The sequence below is a fragment of the Saimiri boliviensis genome, chromosome 5 (assembly GCF_048565385.1).
Source record: "Saimiri boliviensis isolate mSaiBol1 chromosome 5, mSaiBol1.pri, whole genome shotgun sequence".
Classification (NCBI taxonomy): Eukaryota; Metazoa; Chordata; class Mammalia; order Primates; family Cebidae; genus Saimiri; species Saimiri boliviensis.
The window spans coordinates 64,668,121-64,686,992 of NC_133453.1; the positions used below are offsets into that span (position 1 = coordinate 64,668,121).

The 18,872-nt window shown below is 34.5% G+C and overlaps 1 protein-coding gene across 3 annotated transcripts in view; it reads left to right on the forward strand.

Annotated features, from left to right (window-relative positions):
* The window catches only part of ATF2 (activating transcription factor 2), a 92,728-nt gene that overhangs the window by 48,548 nt on the left and 25,308 nt on the right, over nt 1-18,872 (forward strand). For all 3 annotated transcript variants that reach the window (XM_010351845.2, XM_010351849.2, XM_074399443.1), the window contains 5 exons: nt 2,224-2,342; nt 2,481-2,609; nt 5,681-5,859; nt 6,473-6,587; nt 9,239-9,325. In XM_010351845.2, coding sequence (XP_010350147.1) covers nt 2,224-2,342; nt 2,481-2,609; nt 5,681-5,859; nt 6,473-6,587; nt 9,239-9,325 — 629 coding nt within the window. The remainder of the gene's footprint in view (nt 1-2,223; nt 2,343-2,480; nt 2,610-5,680; nt 5,860-6,472; nt 6,588-9,238; nt 9,326-18,872) is intronic.

Here is an 18,872-nt window from a genome sequence, read left to right on the forward strand (position 1 = left end):
ATAAAGCTTGTTATATATCATGTAAGTCTGGAATTACACCCGAATACTGTTAATACTTCTAAATTATTAATTAGTATAGAGAAAAAATTGTTCTGTGCAATGTTTTGGACAAATACCAAAGCAAATATTCAGTGGTTTTTCCTCTGCTTTCAGTGTTAAAATTTTTGTAACGAAGAAATTGAAGGTAACAGAAACTTAATTTATCAAAAACAATATATGTAGGAAAAATGTAGGGGAACTTCCAAAATATCTTCAATTCCATAAATAAAAAGCAGAGAAGAATGAGATACACTTTTTTTTGGAGTATTATACATTAGATATTAAAGAGCTAGAACCAGATGAACCAAGCAAGCAAAATAGCAGCAACCTGGAAAGTTCACTTCTCTAGGCATGAAGCTGTTTGTTTCTCTGAAACTTTCTGCCTTAGCACAATCTCTGTTTGTAACTTTTTAACTCAAATATGTTTTGAAATTGGTTTCTAGAAATTGCTTTCCTGTCTGATCACATTTAATGCCGTAGAAAAATAGAGCACGTTCAAACACAGTACTTGACCATTTTTTTTACTAACATATGTTGAGGTGAATAGGTTAACATTACTATGTAAATAAAATGCATGATGTGTGTGGTATATTTTTGGTGATCAGTAGCCGAATGCAATCTGCATGTTAAATGATTGTGCCTGTGTTGACTTTTTTCAAGTCTGATGGTTCTAGTAATCATTGATAAAAGTGACTTATGCTTATACTTTTTATTTTAAGATTTTTTTCCCTCTCTGTAACATAAGTTAAGAGCCTTCTACTGAGCTTAGATTAAATAGAGAAACCCTTTGGGAACAGAAGAGGCAAAATTAGATTTGACTTACCTATTCAGTCATGATGGATTTAAGCTAATATAAGTACACTGGTCCCTTACTATGTGAATTTTTGAAGTCATTTGGGAGGTGGGATTAAGGGGTGGGCTAAAAACTAGTAAAATTATGGTATAATAGAGTCTTTCTAATAATACTGATATTACTAAACTTGCCTGAGACAGGCCTGTATTATGTCTAGTCATGTATTACAATTAGGTCATTTTAGTGTTAAATGTATTTGTACATTGTAAAAATACTAGTACTCTGGGTATACATGTGGGGGCAAAGATAAAATAGTAAGTAATGCCCTTTGTGGGGATATAATAGTTAACAAATAATGTAAATTTTAATTTTACAAAAGGAAATATGAGTATTTTCTCTTAAACTAACAAGAGTCTTCCTTAATAGAGTACTTTTATTTCACTTAGGCTAGATCCCTGTTATAGCCTATAAAATTGGTGCTGTAAAATATATTAAATGTGAATAGAATTTGAATGTGCTACCAACTCAAATCAATATGAATAGACACCTTTGAAAAATAATAACACTAAGTAGGCAAAATTTATAAATTTCTTGCTTTTCATTCAGTGTAAACCTTATCTGGCATTTTTTGTAGCCTTTACATGGACATTGAGTTCATATGTTAATGTACATAGCAGGAGTACATATTCAAGTAAAGTTGAAATGTTTCATGTTGTAAGAAAGTAGAGTAGACTGTCTCTCTACTCCCCAGGAATTAAGCTAGAGCATTCTATAGGCATGTGACACATACATAGCCCTTGTACCTAGCTTGTAAAATGCATTCAATTAGAAAATTAGTTTCAGTAGATAGTGGTAAAAAGAGGGTTTGTTATTTCAGGACTCTTGCTTTAACTTTTTTTTCTTATAATATTTTGCTTTACTTACTGAAGATTATTTAATCTTTGTTTACTTTCATAATAGAGTATGAACAACTAGTGGAAGAGCCAAGTTAAAGCAGATATACATGCTTTTATCCTAGTTTTCCCCAAATTTCATTTATTTAAATAATTGTAGCTTTTAATAATGTAAATTTTAAAAAATTCTTAATACTGTGTTAGATAACAATAGTTTATCTCTTGAGTAGAGGATGTTTATGCCATTCTATTCAGAGAGAAGGAGTGGATTAAGGAGCTAAAAGGACTTCTTTCCTACTTTCATAGTTCGTAAAGTTGGAGGAAATAGAGAGTACAACAAAAATTTAACCAAATTTTGTTTGCTTTAAAGGAAGAGGTCTTTCCAAAGAGAATTAACAACTGACTGAACCAGTCCTGCTAATTTGTTAACTTAGAAGCTATATTTTAGAGTCTTAACATATTTAAATATGTATGATTACTTCTTGACATTTATTTCAGATCAGACCCCAACACCAACAAGATTCTTGAAAAACTGTGAAGAAGTGGGTTTGTTTAATGAGTTGGCAAGTCCATTTGAGAATGAATTCAAGAAAGCTTCAGAAGACGACATCAAAAAAGTATGTCATAACCATGAAATTTAAAGAGTACTTCTGACAGAAAAGTAATCATAGTATATACTTCCTACTTTTAAATTTTAGACATAGTGACTGACTGTATTTGAACTTGTAACCTTTTCCTTATTGTTTGAATTTTAGATGCCTCTAGATTTATCCCCTCTTGCAACACCTATCATAAGAAGCAAAATTGAGGAGCCTTCTGTTGTGGAAACAACTCACCAGGATAGTCCTTTACCTCATCCAGAGTCTACTACCAGTGATGAGAAGGTTAGAAATTTGTAGAAATACAAACTAAAGGGAAAGAACAGTACCCAAATAAAGTTTACTATTTAATCTTCATAAAATATTAATGTATTAAATTTTACTTCATTCATTGTCAGCTTGCAGTAGTTTTATATGTGAAAACCTGTCAACACTCAGATATTTTGGGGTAAGAAGACTGCAGTTTTATTGTACACAGAAAAATTATAGGGAGATTAGTCATGTTAGATAAAACTCATTTTTAAAAAGATGTAAATTTATAAATTTAACTTGATTTTTCTGGGTTTTGCCACTTTATATTTAGCTACTTTTATACAGTAACAGCTTAATTAAGAGTCTATTCAAAAAATTAGTTGAACAATGGTTTTTTTAGACTTTTACAGAATTCAGGGACTACTTACTCATTCTCAGCAATAGATCTTTGCTAACAGCAATTGGGATGATAATGATAATAGCTTGAATACCCAGATAACCTGGGACCACCTAGGCCACAGTTGTGTGTTGAATAACGTTATTATGGGAACTTCTTGATCACTTTTTTGTTCACAAGCACATAGAATAAGCACATATTTATTTGGGGGTACCATGCAGAACACAGCGAAGAAGCAGTGGGCCACATAAAGAGGCAGTGGCAGTATTCTTTTTTAGATTATCATTCTAAAACCATAACTTATTAATGGACTTCTGTTATGGCAGAGGAGCTAGAAAGAAGGAAATACAGAAAAAACATCTTTTTGCCTAAGAATAAATGCTTTGTTTTCAGGGGTTTTTTCCATTTTCTTTTTCTGATTTTAAAAGTACATTCTCATTATTCTTCCCTAAGAATATAGAAAAATGAAAAGAAAACAAAAGCCACATATTAGCACACAATTGAATAAGAATTACTGTCTTGAAACATTTTTTCTAGATATATGCATTTATTTATACATACAAATATATAAGTGAATAGTTAAATAGGATAGATGGATACAAAGATCCTAGCTTCATTTTATATTGTGCTTTAGACCCTCAGCATTAATGATTATTTTCCCTTGTCCTTAGAAATTTCCCCAAATCATAATTTTTAATGGTTGTACTTTATTTTATCATTACATGGTATGTATTTTGTTATCCTGGTTTTTTTGGACATAAAGGTTGTTTGCACATTATCACAGTTATTAGAAATGCTTTTTAAATCTCTGATACAAATCTTTTCTCCTAGAGAGTATTTTGTTCTTTTCACACTTAAGAGCTTTTCATTGTTCATGGCTGATTCAGCACCTTTTAGGAGTATTCCTTCTTTCTGCATTCCCCAGTTATTAGGCCCTCCTTGAGCAAGGTATACCATATGAAATTGTTTTTTTTTTTTAAAAAAAAAAAAAGGTCTGAGGCTCTTCTTCTTTTTTGATTTTCTTCCTAGGTGATCTCATCCAGACCCATAATTTTAATTAACATCTACATACTGATGACTCCCAAATTTCTGTGGACTTAGGTATCTTACCAGATTGCCATATTTATATCCAACTCCATCTTGACGTTACCTTTTCTATGTCTAATAGACCTCTTAAACTTAATAGATCAGAATCAGAGTCCTTGATTCTTTCCTCAGTTTTCCCCATCTCAGTAAATTTTCTCTGTCCATTTAGTTGTTCTAGCTAAGAATTTAGGGATCATTCTTAATTTCTTCTTTTCTTTTACACTGAAACTAACAGCATGTCTTATCAGACCTCAATCTCATCCTCTATGGCTGTATTCAGTGATACCACTTAAGCCCAAATCATCATCTTTTGTTTGGATTATTAAAATTAACTGGTCTTCCTGTTCTACATCCAGTCCATTTTCTGTAAGATTACTTTTAATATATTAAACATGTCACCTGCTTAAAATCTTTCAATCGTTTGCCATTGTGTTTAAGATAATTCACGCTCCTTGGCATAAACCCTCTTTGATCTGGGCCTGTCTACCCATCTGTGCACACCTCATACCTGTCTGTTTTGTTCATCAAATATTCTAAGCTTTTTCCTACCTCAGGATATGACATATGATATTGCTTCCTCCTCCCTAGAATGAAATGCTCTCTTCCTTATCCTTTATTAGTTCAAATGCTGTTTTTGCAAAGAAGTAACTGCCTCTTCCTCTCCCCAAGCTAATCTTTCTTTATTACATTGCATGTATTATTCTGTAACACTTAACATTTACTGCAATCTGAAATTTTCTTGTTTATTTTACTTGTTTGTTGTCTCTTCTCACTAGTCCTTGAGAACATAAGTTCTCAACTTATTGAATAAATGAAGTTACAATAGTACTAGTTTATCCGTCTTCCTATGTAGCTTAATAAGGTTTCGTTAAGTGGCAGCTACAGGCCAAATCAAAGAACACAATAGACCCAATTTTTACATTGACTATTTAAGGAATTCTGGGTAAAATCTTTTTTATCTTTTTGTTCTCTAATCTATAAAACTAGAGGAAATACTATATTTAAGGTCTTGGCTGACTAAGAAATTCTGTTTTCCTAACTTGAAAGAGATCAGTAATTATTTATTTTACATTCAAGATATCAGTATTACACGGCCTTTTGATATTGGGAAATTATTGATACAGAAGAGATAGCTATCTCAAATTAACAAATATTTGTATTGCTCTAAAAATTCTTAAGTATTACTGTTAATTAATTAGTATCAACCATAACAGTCTCACTGGACCTATTTCCTCTTCGTACAGTATAATGAGGGAAGAGGACTAAAGAGTCCCTTCTGGATTTTAAGTTCTGTGATTCTCTGAGAATGGACTATATTTTTATTTTTTATTAAAATTCTAATGGAATCATAGCCAAGTTGCCCAATCTAACTTATTTCTGGATTGACAGGAAAACAAGTGTTAAAACAAACAAAACAGTCTTTTAAAATTAAAATGTTAATTGAACATTGCATTTGAATCTTTACAGCTCTTCTAAAATGTTCTTTTAATTAATTTTAGATATTTGCTTTTAGCAATAATTATTCTGTAGATGCTTTTAGAAGTGTGTTACATTCTGTTCACTAAGGTACATGAATTGATTTGTATTTTTTAATGCCACCCTTTATTTCATTGTTAAATAGGAAGTACCATTGGCACAAACTGCACAGCCCACATCAGCTATTGTTCGTCCAGCATCATTACAGGTTCCCAATGTGCTGCTTACAAGTTCTGACTCAAGTGTCATTATTCAGCAGGCAGTACCTTCACCAACCTCAAGTACTGTAATCACCCAGGCACCATCCTCTAACAGGCCAATTGTGTAAGTGATTCAGGCCAGTCATTGAACATATATATGAATTAAGTTTGTTTAGTTATGATTTCTTCCTAGGACATTTGATTATTCAAATTAAGATTTTAGTGTGTGTGTGTGTGTGTGTGTGTGTGTGTATGTGTATACACGCACACGCGCATGCTTCAGTTTTTGGAAAAAGTACTTGTATAGTCTTCTTTAGTATAAATGTTAACTAATAGAATGGAAGATAAATACAACTAAAATATAGAATGTGAATTTAAGATAGTTTTATTTTCATGCTATTTCACGCAAAATATAAAATTACTCCGTCACCAGATGGCATTTCTTTCAGTTCTTACTGGTAGCTCCCAAGATCTCTCTGATGAGAATTTGTCTCAATTTACAAATTGGAGATTGTCCTAAGTAAATCCACAACTTTTCTCTCCTTTTTTTAATACTGCTATGTGGGTTATACATTTAAGATGCAATTAAAATAATTAAATTTTGCTGTTTGCATTACTGTGGTTAGAAAATTTATTTTTAACTGATATGATTATAGGAGTAAAACTACTATTGTATTTTTAAGAGATGGTTGGTATGAATCTCTTTTGTAAAATTTCTCTTCTTTTGTTTTTCTTAGCCCTGTACCAGGCCCATTTCCTCTTCTGTTACATCTTCCTAATGGACAAACCATGCCTGTTGCTATTCCTGCATCAATTACAAGTTCTAATGTGCATGTTCCAGCTGCAGTCCCAGTAAGTTAGAAAGTTGGACTATTTAAATCTCTATCGCAAAACTTATCTTTTCAGTCAGAAAATAAAGTTGGCTGCTTTAACTGGCTTACAGAATTGAATTTAACATAATATTGATTAGCAGTGGATAGTATTTATTTGTTATTATTGTAATAGCATTAAAAAAGACAATCGCCGGGCGCGGTGGCTCAAGCCTGTAATCCCAGCACTTTGGGAGGCCGAGGCGGGTGGATCACAAGGTTGAGAGATCGAGACCAACCTGGTCAACATGGTGAAACCCCGTCTCTACTAAAAATACAAAAAATTAGCTGGGCATGGTGGTGCGTGCCTGTAATCCCAGCTACTCAGGAGGCTAAGGCAGGAGAATTGCCTGAACCCAGGAGGCGGAGGTTGCGGTGAGCCGAGATTGCGCCATTGCACTCCAGCCTGGGTAACAAGAGCGAAACTCCGTCTCAAAAAAAAAAAAAAAAAAAAAAAGACAATCAAAGTATAGCTATATTTTCTTCCCAAAATCTTTTTATTTTTTTTTTAAATTTTTTTTTTATATTCAGAACTTCTTAGCCCGTTTCAATTTGACTGGACTTGTAGAATTCAAATATTAACACCGATTTCAAATTTTAGAAAGATATTTATACTAGAATGCTTGTCATATAATGCTGTGGCATTTCTATTAATATGGAAATTGTTTATGAAAACACACTCTGAATTTTTGTGGTCAAGTATGATTTGCAGAATCTGATAGCCCAAGCATGTTAAAATCTAAATGTTGTAGAAAAATAATCTCCCACTTTCCCTGTGAAAAGACCCCCCAAAAAAGTTTTTTGAGGGGCATGCTAAATATATAAATTTTGAAAGACATAGAATAGTTTAATATCTATTTATAATAGTTAATAGTTTGGCCAGGCATGGCGACTCATGCCTGTTGTAATCCTAGCATGTTGGGCAGCTAAGGTAGGAGGATTGCTTGAGCTGAGGAGTTTGAAACTGCAGTCAGCTATGGATCCAGCCTAGATGACAGGGCAAGACCCTAAGTCAAAAAAAAAAAAAAAAGTAATAGTTTAATGAATATTTAAAAACACATTGTTTAGAATAGTGTGTGTTAGAAAACTGCTTTTTTCTTACTCATATTTTATAAAACATTTTTATTCAAACAAACTCTTCAAATACGTCTGACATTCAAGTTTTCATCCTGAGAACCACTTTTTGAGACATCTAGCATAGTTTCTAGGACACATTATTTTTATTTTCATCTTAATCATTTATAATTTATCACTTTTTGAATGTCTCTATTATTCTCTTCCTTGAAATCTTACACCAAGAGTTAGGTACTTATTTATGTAATAAAAAGAGAGTTTTTTTCACCTTGTCTTCTAAGATGCATATTACCGATCAGTACAATGTAATAATTTACTTTGTAGCCAAAAATTATTTTTAGGCCAGGTTTGGTGACTCATGCCTGTAATCCCATCACTTTGGGAGACCAAGTTTGGTGGCTTGTTTAGTCCAGGAGTTCAAGACCAGGCTGGGCAACATGGCAAAACCCCGTCTCTACAAAAAATAAACACAAATCAGTCAGTTGTGATGGAAACACCTATAGTCTCAGCACTCAGAAGGCTCAAGTGGGTGGATCACTTGAGCCTGGAGTTGAGACTGTATTTAGCTGAGATTACACCACTGCACTCCAGGCTGGGCAACAAAGTGAGACCCTGTCTCAAAAATAATAAAATTTATTTTTAAAAGCTTGCTTACAGTAACATTCCAACACTTTTGGTGAGATTATCCCCAAGAATGTTACTAAAATTAATGTTTGCTATTTATATTTTCTTAATTAACTAATTCTTCCAAGTGATCTTTCAAACTATCCAGAATTGATTGAGGTAGTTTCAAGATAATGTGCCTTCTTTTAAAAGAACTTTATTGTTCAAAATGCATTATTTGAGAGACTTTGTAAGGACTCAAATACAAGGTATCTGCTTCCTCTTTACTAAGGATATTTTTTTGAGGAGGGAAATATTCTTGCCTTGTAATTGAGATTCTGATTATCCTGTTACATGTACCTAGTGATGAAAGCAACTTGAAAGAAAAGATGTACTTTATTTATACAATAACTATATTCACTCAGTGTTAGGTTTAAGAAAAAAAGGAAAAAAACAAAATGGTAAAAACCTGTTACAGATTATTATTATTATTTGAGAAATAATTAGTGTGTTATTTGTTATTGTAATGCAGTATCTGTAGCAAAATTCATTATATATATTTTTAGAAAAGCAAAGTTCATTATTGAAATTATTTTTTATGCCTAATTGTCATGCGTTCTGACATTCTAACTTTCAAATTCAAAATGGAAGTATATCAGATCTTTAAGAATTTTTACTTTAGTCACTTTGATTACGATGAATTTCTAAAAGGGACCATTAACAAAGAAATTGTGAAAACTGAAGATCTGGAAAGCACATGTCTCAGAAATTGATACCTTTTGAAGGATAAATCAGGATATAAGACCAGATAAGGGTTTGGTATAGAGATAAAATCAGCTGGAGATAAATTTACAATGTTCTGATTCTTAAAGTCTGAAATTATTATAATAGCAGTAAAGTACAAATCTCATTTTGAATATATTCTCTAGCAATTGTTTTTCCTTATCTTATGCATAGCTCGTTCGACCAGTCACCATGGTGCCTAGTGTTCCAGGAATCCCAGGTCCTTCCTCTCCCCAACCAGTACAGTCCGAAGCAAAAATGGTAAGCAAGATTTTATTTGTTCTGTATATAGCTTGAGGCTGTTTTGAATTCATGTTTTCATTAAAGCCTGCTTCAAATGCACAATTTAGATCACAATTTTATAAAGTTATGGACAGTGTTATTCTACAGATGAACCAGAAAATTTGTAAAAAGAAATCTTCCTTTAGCATAATGAGTAGTGATATTTTAAGTAGGTAAATTAGAAGTTGTTGTCACTTGTGTTTTGTCTGGCTTTTGCCTGTGGCTTTTTCTCCTCCTAGTGGAAGATAGGAGTATTATATTGAAAGCTGCATGTAATCCTCTGAAGGTAGTGCTGCTGATAACAATGAGTAGTTTTAAAACTATTAAAAAGAATACCAAAATAGTATACAAGTTAGCAAACATGATACTTATAAAGAAAACCATTTTTTACTGTTGTGTTACTTAGATGCTTTTAAATTGTTTAGATTTGTATTTTAATTTTAATCCTCACTCCACTATTCACTACCTTTAATTAAGCAACTTTAACTTTCCTGAGATTCCATTTTCTCATCTGTAAAATAAAAGGATTATGCTTCGGTTTCTGGGGTACTTCTTAACCCTAAATCCTATAAACTTTCTAATTTTCTTAGTAGAAGATCTGACCCTTCTATTTTTTAAAATCAGAGCCGGGCATAGTAGCTCACACCTGCAATCCCAGACACTTTGGGAGGCTGAGGCTGGCAGATCACCTGAGGTAAGGAGTTTGAGACCAGCCTGGCCAACATGGTGAAACCCTGTCTCTACTAAAAATACAAAAATTAGCCGAGTGTGGTGGCGCATGCCTGTAATCCCAGCTAATCTGTTGGCTGAGACACCAGAATTGCTTGAACCTGGGAGGCCACGATTGCAGTGAGCCAAGATCACACTACTGCATTCCAGCCTGGGTGACAGAGTAAAACTCCGTCTCAAAAATACAGTAAAATGATAAAATAAAAATTAGTGTAATTCTCCCTGCTACAGTACAATACAATAATGTTAGTTAATACCATCAATTAATTGGGTAGATGTTAGTGTTCTATATCATAATAGGGCTAATAAGAGCAATTAATATATCCATAAGAAATCAATAGATTAGTAGTTATTAGACACCTTGTATTTGCTTCAGTTCTTTGCTAGGCACTATACTAAATGTAAATTTTTACATACCAAAACATACTGCAAAGCTGAATTTTTTTTTTTCCATTCCACAATCACATCTTTTATTTCTATTCTTATTTTCAAGGAAGTGTCCATAGTTCTTAAGCCACATTCAAGGAAATCATGTCTTAACTATTTTGGATGTTTCCTCTCCTTCATCTTATACATGAAACTCCAGCAGATTTAATATTGGCGTCCATCATCTAGTCAAATCTCTCACATGTTCTTTAAACCAATCAAATTTGGGATTCTCAACATTTTCTGTGTCAATAAAAGGTGTGGAATTAGTAGATTCGACGAAGACCTGTTTTTCCTTGCCACATTGGACTTCCAGATGCCATTTGGATTGGGTTTAGAAGATGGGGAAGTTCAGATGTTTCTTGGGCTGAGTCTCTTAACAGTTGAGATGTAGAAAAGAGAGTGAAACCATGAAGAGACTGGCTGTTGACTGCAGGGCACCACCAGCCACCTTGGTGGTAGCATTAGTTGGACTTGGGGCAGCTGAAGTACTCTGGGGAGAGTTACTTGAAACTGTTACAGCAGCTGTTTGATTGGTATAAATCTGCCTGGGTAGGAGCAGTGCCACCAGCAGCAGCCCCAGCCTGAACCTGGCCACCATTGCTCTGCCCATTTCCCTCTGTCAGTGCGCGGCGCCTCTTGCTGGATGCTGGGTACTTAGAGAACTGCTGGCTCCGGGCAGGTGCAGGCAAGTTCTTTTTTTTTTTTTTTTTTGAGATGGAATCTTGCTCTGTTGCCCAGGCTAGAGTGCAGTGGCACCATCTCCGCTTACTGCATCTCTGCTTACTGCAACCTCCACTTCTATCTCCCAGGTTCAAGTGATTCTCCTGCCTCAGCCTCCTGAGTAGCTGGGATTACAGGCATGCGCCACCACGCCCAGCTAATTTTTGTATTTTTAGTAGAGACAGGGTTTTTCCATGTTGGTCCGGCTCGTCTTGAACTCCTGACCTCGTGATCTACCTGCCTCAGCCTCCCAAAGTGCTGGGATTACAGGCGTGAGCCACTGTACATAGCCTGAAAAGTTTTTACTGCTGTTCTCCATTAGTGCAGATAATGAGTCAGAAGTTTGCACAGGACAGTCTGTTTTAGCAATAAAACTTACATATTATCTGAAAGAACAACAGTTGATTGAACAGTATAAAAATTAAGTGGTTATTGATTGTGAGAGAAGACCCTAAAAACCTAAGGGGCAAAATTTTCACATCATAATATGTTCAGGTCAGAGCTTTGGAAATACTAAGATGAATCTTCATAACTTGATAGCAGAAGAGCTTCATCGGGGGCATTTTTTACACTTCCTATTTAAACATAATGTATTGATGAAAAATTCAATTTAATTTGCCATGCAGTGGGAACTGAGTAGAGGAGATACAGCTGTTAAAAGAAGATCCTTGTATTGTTTACTGCATCTAAGAATATTTTTACATATTCATTGGACTTTTTTCCTATAAATTAATTAAAAAGGAACAAATACAATTTAAAGAAATACCTTTGTCTACAAGTGTAGGCCATATTTTAAGAAACTATTAAACTTAACACTTAACCTGAATAACTTTTTCTTTTAGGTCATTAGAAAATTAAATTTAAAAGAATAAAAGTATTTTGTGTGCCTGTATATTTAAAAAACTACTAAAGCTATAACTTTTGTATATTAAAAAACCTAAAGCTATAACTTTAACAAATATATATATGAAAAGTAATCATTGAAGACCCAAAAATGGCATGAGGAGTCAAAGATTTTCCCACCTAAATTTAATAATCCAATTAAATTTCTTATTAGAATTTTGCTAATGTAAAGTAGCCATATCTAGGTGATTGCCTATTTTAATTGGGATAATAAGATTGTCCTATTTTGATTAAATAACAAGACTGAAATTATTCCACTTATTTAATTTTTTTTAGCTTTTCTTTATGGAAAAATTCTAGACATATACAAAGTAAAGAGGATAGTATAATGAACCATCATGTACTCATCACCCAGCTTCAATTATTAGCAATATACTACAGTTCTTGTTTATACCTCAGTCCATTCTCTACTTCCATTCAATTATTTTTAATAGGTCTTGCTTTAATGTAAAATTTACATACATTGAAATGAACCACTTTTAACCATAGTTTCAGTAAGTAAATGCATTTGTACAACTCATAGCCCTGTTATGACATAGAATATTAACCTCTACCCAGAAAGTTTCTCTCTTTCCGATCAGTCCACTCCAATCTATTCTGATGTTTATAACCATAGATTAGTTACAGAATTCTATGTAAATAGTCATTGTATACTCTTATAATTCAGCTCAGCATGTCTCAGATTTATCCATGTTGTTGAGTGATCGTAGTTTGCTTCTTTTTATTGCCGAGTGGTATTCCATTGTGTGAATGTACCACAATTTCTTTGTTCATTTTCCTGCTGATGGACACTTTAATGGTTTCTACTGTTTATTGTGAATAAAGCTACTATACACAATCTTGTATAACTCTTTCCATGGCCATATATTTTCATTCTATTGACTAAATAGCTAAGAGTAGAATTGCTGAGTCAGAGGATACATTTAACTTTATAAGAAGTTGCTAAACCTTTACCCAGAGGTTTACATTCCTACCACCAGTGTATGGGAATTCCAGTTGTTCCTGCATTCTTGCCAACATTTGGTTTTCTTTGTCTTCTTAATCATAGACATTCTAGAGCTGTTTAGCAGTGTCTCACAGTTTTAATTTCCGTTTCCTTTTTCACCAGACATTAGTTGTCAGGTCTTTTGCCCATTTAAAAAATTGTGTTGCTTTTCTTTTATAGATTGATTGATGGAGACGGGGTTTGGCTCTTTACTCAGGCTGCCGTGTTGTAGCATGATCTTGGCTCACTGTAGCCTTGATCTCCTGATCTTAAGCAATCCTCCTGCCTTAGCGACTCAAGTAGCTGGGACTACAGGAGCATGCCACCATACCTGGCTGATTTTTGTATTTTTTTGTAAAGATTGCCATGTTGCCTAGGCTGGTCTTGAACTCCTGAGCTCAGGCACTCCTCCCTCCTCGGCCTCCCAAAGTACTGAGATAACAGGCATGAGAGCTACCGTACCCAGCCAATTGCTTTTTTTTTTTTTTTTTTTTTAATTTTTGAGACAGAGTCTTGTTCTGTTGCCCAGGCTGGAGTTCATTGGCACAATCTCAGCTCACTGCAGCCTCTGCCTCCAGGGTTCAAGTGATTCTCCTGCCTCACCCCCCTAAGTAGCTGGGATTATAGGCACCTGCCACAGGGTTTCACCGTGTTGGCCAGGCTGGTCTCGAACTCCTGACCTTAAGTGGTCAGCCTGCCTCAGCCTCCCAAAGTGTTAGGATTACAGGCATGTGCCACTGCACCTGGCTGGAATTCTTTTTTCTTTTTTCTTTTGGTCAGCGTCTCTCTGTCACCCAGGCTGGAGTGCAGTGGCGCAATCTTGGCTCACTGCAATGTCCTCCTCCCAGGTTCAAGAGATTCTCCTGCCTCAGCCTCCAAGTAGCTGGGATTACAGGTACATACCACCAAGTCTGGTTAACTTTTGTATTTTTAGTAGAGATGGGTTTCACCATGTTGGCCAGGCTGGTCTGGAACACCTGACCTAAGGTACCCACCTCAGCCTCCCAAAGTGCTGGGATTACAGGCGTGGGCCACTGAACCAAGCCTGGAATTTGTTTATTTATTTATTTTTTTTTTGAGATGAAGTCTTTTGCACTGTTGCCCAGGCTGGAGTGCAATGGCATGATATCAGCCCACTGCAACCTCCACCTCGCCTCCTGGGTTTACACAATTCTCCTGCCTCAGACTCCTGAGTAACTGGGATTACAGGTGCACACCACCACACCTGGCTAATTTTTTATATTTTTAGTAGGGATGGGGTTTCACTATGTTGGCCAGAGTGGTCTCAAACTTCTAACCTCATGATCTGCCTGCCTCCGCCTCCCAAAGTGCTGGGATTACAGGTGTGAGCCACCACACCTAGCCAGAATTATTTGTATATACTGGTTATAAGGTTTTTGTTAGAGAGAGAGATACATATATTTCTACTGCCTTATTTTCTGTTAGTCTGTAGCTTGCCTTTTTCTTAATGGTATGTTTGTACTTCCATTGCGTAATTACTTTTGTCTTTAACATTTGTTTTCTCCTACTTAATTCAGCTTAATTTGCTTATCTTTTGGGAGTTTCTTAAAGTAGAAGCTTAGATTACCAATTTAAATCTTTTTTTTCGGCCGGGCACGTTGGCTCATACCTGTAATCCCAGCACTTTGGGAGTCTGAGGCAGGCAGATCACGAGGTCAAGAGGTCAAGACCATCCTGGCCAACATGGTGAAACCCCGTCTCTACTAAAAAATACAGAAATTAGCTGGGTGTGGTGGCCCGCGCCTATAATCCCAGCTACTTGGGAGGCTGAGGCAGGAGAATTGCTTGAACCCACGGGGCGGACATTGCAGTGAGCCGAGATTGAGCCACTGCACTCCAGCCTGGTGCCTGGCGACAAAGCAAGACTCTGTCTCAAAAAAAAAAAAAAAACTTTTTTTTCTAATATAGATATTTAAAGCTATAAAATTTCCTCTATGCACAAACTTTGATATGCTCTATTTTCATTATTAATTTTTTAATTTGCCCTGTGATTTCTTCTTTGACCTGTGGGTTATTTAGAAGTACACTGTATAATTTCCAAATATTTCAAGGCTTTTCTATTTATCTTTTTCATATTGATTTATGTTTTAATTACATTGTGGTTTGGGAACTTATCTTTGGTATGTTTGATTTTCCTGTATTTCCATTTTCTAATAGATCATAGCTATTTATTTCAGCTCATTTGTGAAACAGTAGATATTGCTGTGCTGGTATGGTAACATGAACTGGTAACGTAAGATGTCAATTGACTGGATAATGGAATTCTGATTTACTTGAGTTTTTTTGTTGTGTAGAAATTATTTATTTCACACTTCAGTATTCTTTTTATATTAACATCATTTAACAACTACTTCTGTCAGTTGTTACATGGCAAATATTTCCTAGGTTCTAAGAAATTCAATAGACATGATCTTAAATTTTGAGACTTTTCTTGCAAATGTGTTCAGTGACCATTAGGAGAATCAAAAAAGAATGGTCTTCTAAGAAGGCCATTACTGATTTTTTTTTCCAGCATGTGTAGCAATTAGGATTATATTTTATCAATGATATATTTTGTTTTGGGTTTTGTTTTTGTTTTTTTTGGTGGGGGGGAGATTTTTATTAAAATATGCTCTTAATGGTGACTTGCACACATAATGATTATTCAGGGACTACTTTTTAAAACATAATATAAGAATTATTTAAGATTACAAGTTTAAAAACTTAGTTCTTTCCTAAGTTCTCAAGGCAATTTTCATATACAGTTATGTAATGATTTCTTTTAAAGAGCTTAAAATATAATCTTAACCACACTAAGCTATATACATGTTAAACTATGTACTCATTAATTCTCTCAATTGTCTGAAATTCTCTAGGTCTTTAATATTCTTAAATGTAAGTAAACTTACAGTAACACATGGTTTTCTTAAATATTTATTATTTAGAAGCTTAAGATTATCTCAGCACTTACAACTAAAATCACAGGCCCAAGTCAATCTCTTAGGTAAACATTTCCAATTAAAGTCCAACTCTATTATTCAGCTTGGCAAATTAGATTAGACACTTTTAGGATATAAAATACCAAATAGGTGTAGTTTATTTGAAATTAAAATCTCAGTGGTAATTGGTTTACATTTTTTAGCTTCAGTGGGCTTAAGAATCACCAAATAAACAATCTGTCATCCCAGCTGAAGAATGTTGAAGATGGGTTCATATCCCAGTGCACAGAGCTTTCTTAATGACCAGATCAATTATCACAGAACTTGATTATTTCCTGCATTTAAAATAGACTCCAAGTCCACGTTCTCCAAATGGGTGGTTGCCAGCTCACATTTCCTGGATACATGTTACACATTAAATGATTCTTCTGACTCTTCACACCCTCCCATCCCCACTACCCTCCTCTCCCCACCACCACCTTAAAATTTGTAATTTCTTCTTTTACTGCTTTTGTTGGATTTTACTTTGTTATTTCCAGGTCTTTTAAAGTATTTTAAACATCATCTTTTTAGGGTTCTGTGTCTCTCTCAAGGATTTATTAGATCTTTGTAATCACAATCTGATAATGACATGCTATATATTGTAGCAGTAGTGATTCTGCTAAAAATGACCTGTGGTTGAAAATAACATAAGAGAATAAAGGGATTAGAACTTGGAAGAATGAGTAGCATACTACAGCTAAAGAGAAATTTACTTTGTTTCTTAACATAGCCAAGGATGCTTTCATAATTCCCTGATTTTCAGATGTTCATTGCCTTTCCAGGAAGATATTAAGTATACATTGTGTTTGTGTCTGCTGTGAATACTGAAATAAGATCTTTCTTTCTGAAAAAATAAATAAATAAATTACTCAGAATAAGCTCATATTTTTTAATTTTTAAGAACTTTAAGCCTTTGGAAAAGTAAGAATGTAGTAAAGAAATGTCAGTAGGCACCGAAAAATACAAGACTATCTAATACTTTTTAATATAACAGAAAAATTCCCAGGATATAAGTTTTTACAGAATTAGACTAGATGTCACCAAATATTGGTTTAGGGGTTTTGTTTGTCATTAAGCACATAAATCAGATTACCCTAATAAGAAAAAAATTTTCTTTTGTAATATTTGTAATCAAAAAGCAACTCTTCTGAATAAAAAAATGTTAATCATCTGGAAACTTTAAGATTAGGAAAGTTTTGAAATAGTATCCTCCAGAATCTTCTTTTTTTAAGACGTGTGACAAACTGAGAAATATCTTTGCACACAGTGGGTAGCCAGTAGGTTTTCTGTAGGAGGTTTCTACTGAGAGCTGACAGAGGGCATCTTGGCAAATGTTCAGAAACCTACATTAACTTGGTTGGGCCCTGCATGGAACCTCGTGTTCAGCAGAATTCTTCTGACCTGCCTCTGCATGCCGAGCTAATCAGCAAACACCTAATGAGCCCACTCCGAAGAAACAGACCCTCTCTCAACCTACTTGATTTTCATATGTTCTCTGGGGGTGGGGAGACAAGACTTCATGAGGACTGATGATGCTGCAAAGATCACAATAATGATAATTAACTTGCTGAATTTAGAAGATTATGCTGTTAATTAGTTGCAAAATAAAGATAAGTAATAGAGCAGCAGATGGTAGGATAACACCCAGGAGATGGAGGGTTATTACTCTGATGAGCTTTTGTGGCACATATGAAATAATGGATCTGACTTTTTCATAAATTGTTTCTAGAGAACATTATCTTTTTTCTTTGAACTATGATGGAGTAGTTTGTTCCTACCAAGTTCTGACCATAGTGATAAAATTTATTTTCAAGGGTACAACATAGAACTTGAATGACAGATTATTTCTAGCAGATCACCTCTTAAAGTGAATGTGTCAGATTGGTCAGCACAACAAACTATTCATCCTTTAATTAATTGAAACAGTCTATATCTCTTTAAGAAAAAAAAGTTTTCAGTATAGTACTTGAACTTTACATCACTAAAAATTGAACATTAAAAAACTGATCTGTTTTTTAGAAAGATAGTAACAAAGACATTTTTGTTTATCAAAGTCTGCCTTTACTTTAAAATTATGCCTAAGTTTTCTTGTACATGTTAGATAACATAGACCTTGTAAAATCCGTTGTGTTTTTTTTGTTTTTTTTTTGTTTTTTTTTTTTGTTTTTGAGTCTGAGTTTTGCTCTGTTGCCCAGGCCAGAGTGCAGTGGCTCCGTCATAACTCACTGCAGCCTCAAACTCCTGGGCTCAAGCAAACCTCCTACCCCAGCCTCCAGAGCTGGGACTATAGGCATACACCAACACACCTGGCTAATTTTTAAGTTTTTTGTAGAGATGGAGTCTCGTATTGCCCATACTGGTCTGGAACTCCTGGGTTCAAGCAGTCCTCCTGCCTTGGCCTCCCAAAGTGCTGAGACTACAGGCATAACCCATCACACTCCACCTTAAATCTTTAATTTTTATGAGTGCTCAGTCTTTATTTCTCAGAGTTCTCAATCCTTATTTACGTGTATTTGTTTATTGACAGAGATTTCAGTCTTGGTAATGGACTGACCAATATCAGATGCTTAATTGATTACTAATATATTTAGAAAATTTAACATTAGACTAGAGGTCCAGTTTGGTAAAGCTTTTGTTTAAAATATATTCAGTGAACTGGGAGTAAACAAATAGAATTTCTGGTTTTATCTCTGCTAACTAGGATTATGAGAAGTAACCAGTCTTCTGGAGTTTGTATATCTCTAAGATGGTGATTGGACTAACTGACTTTCATTATCTC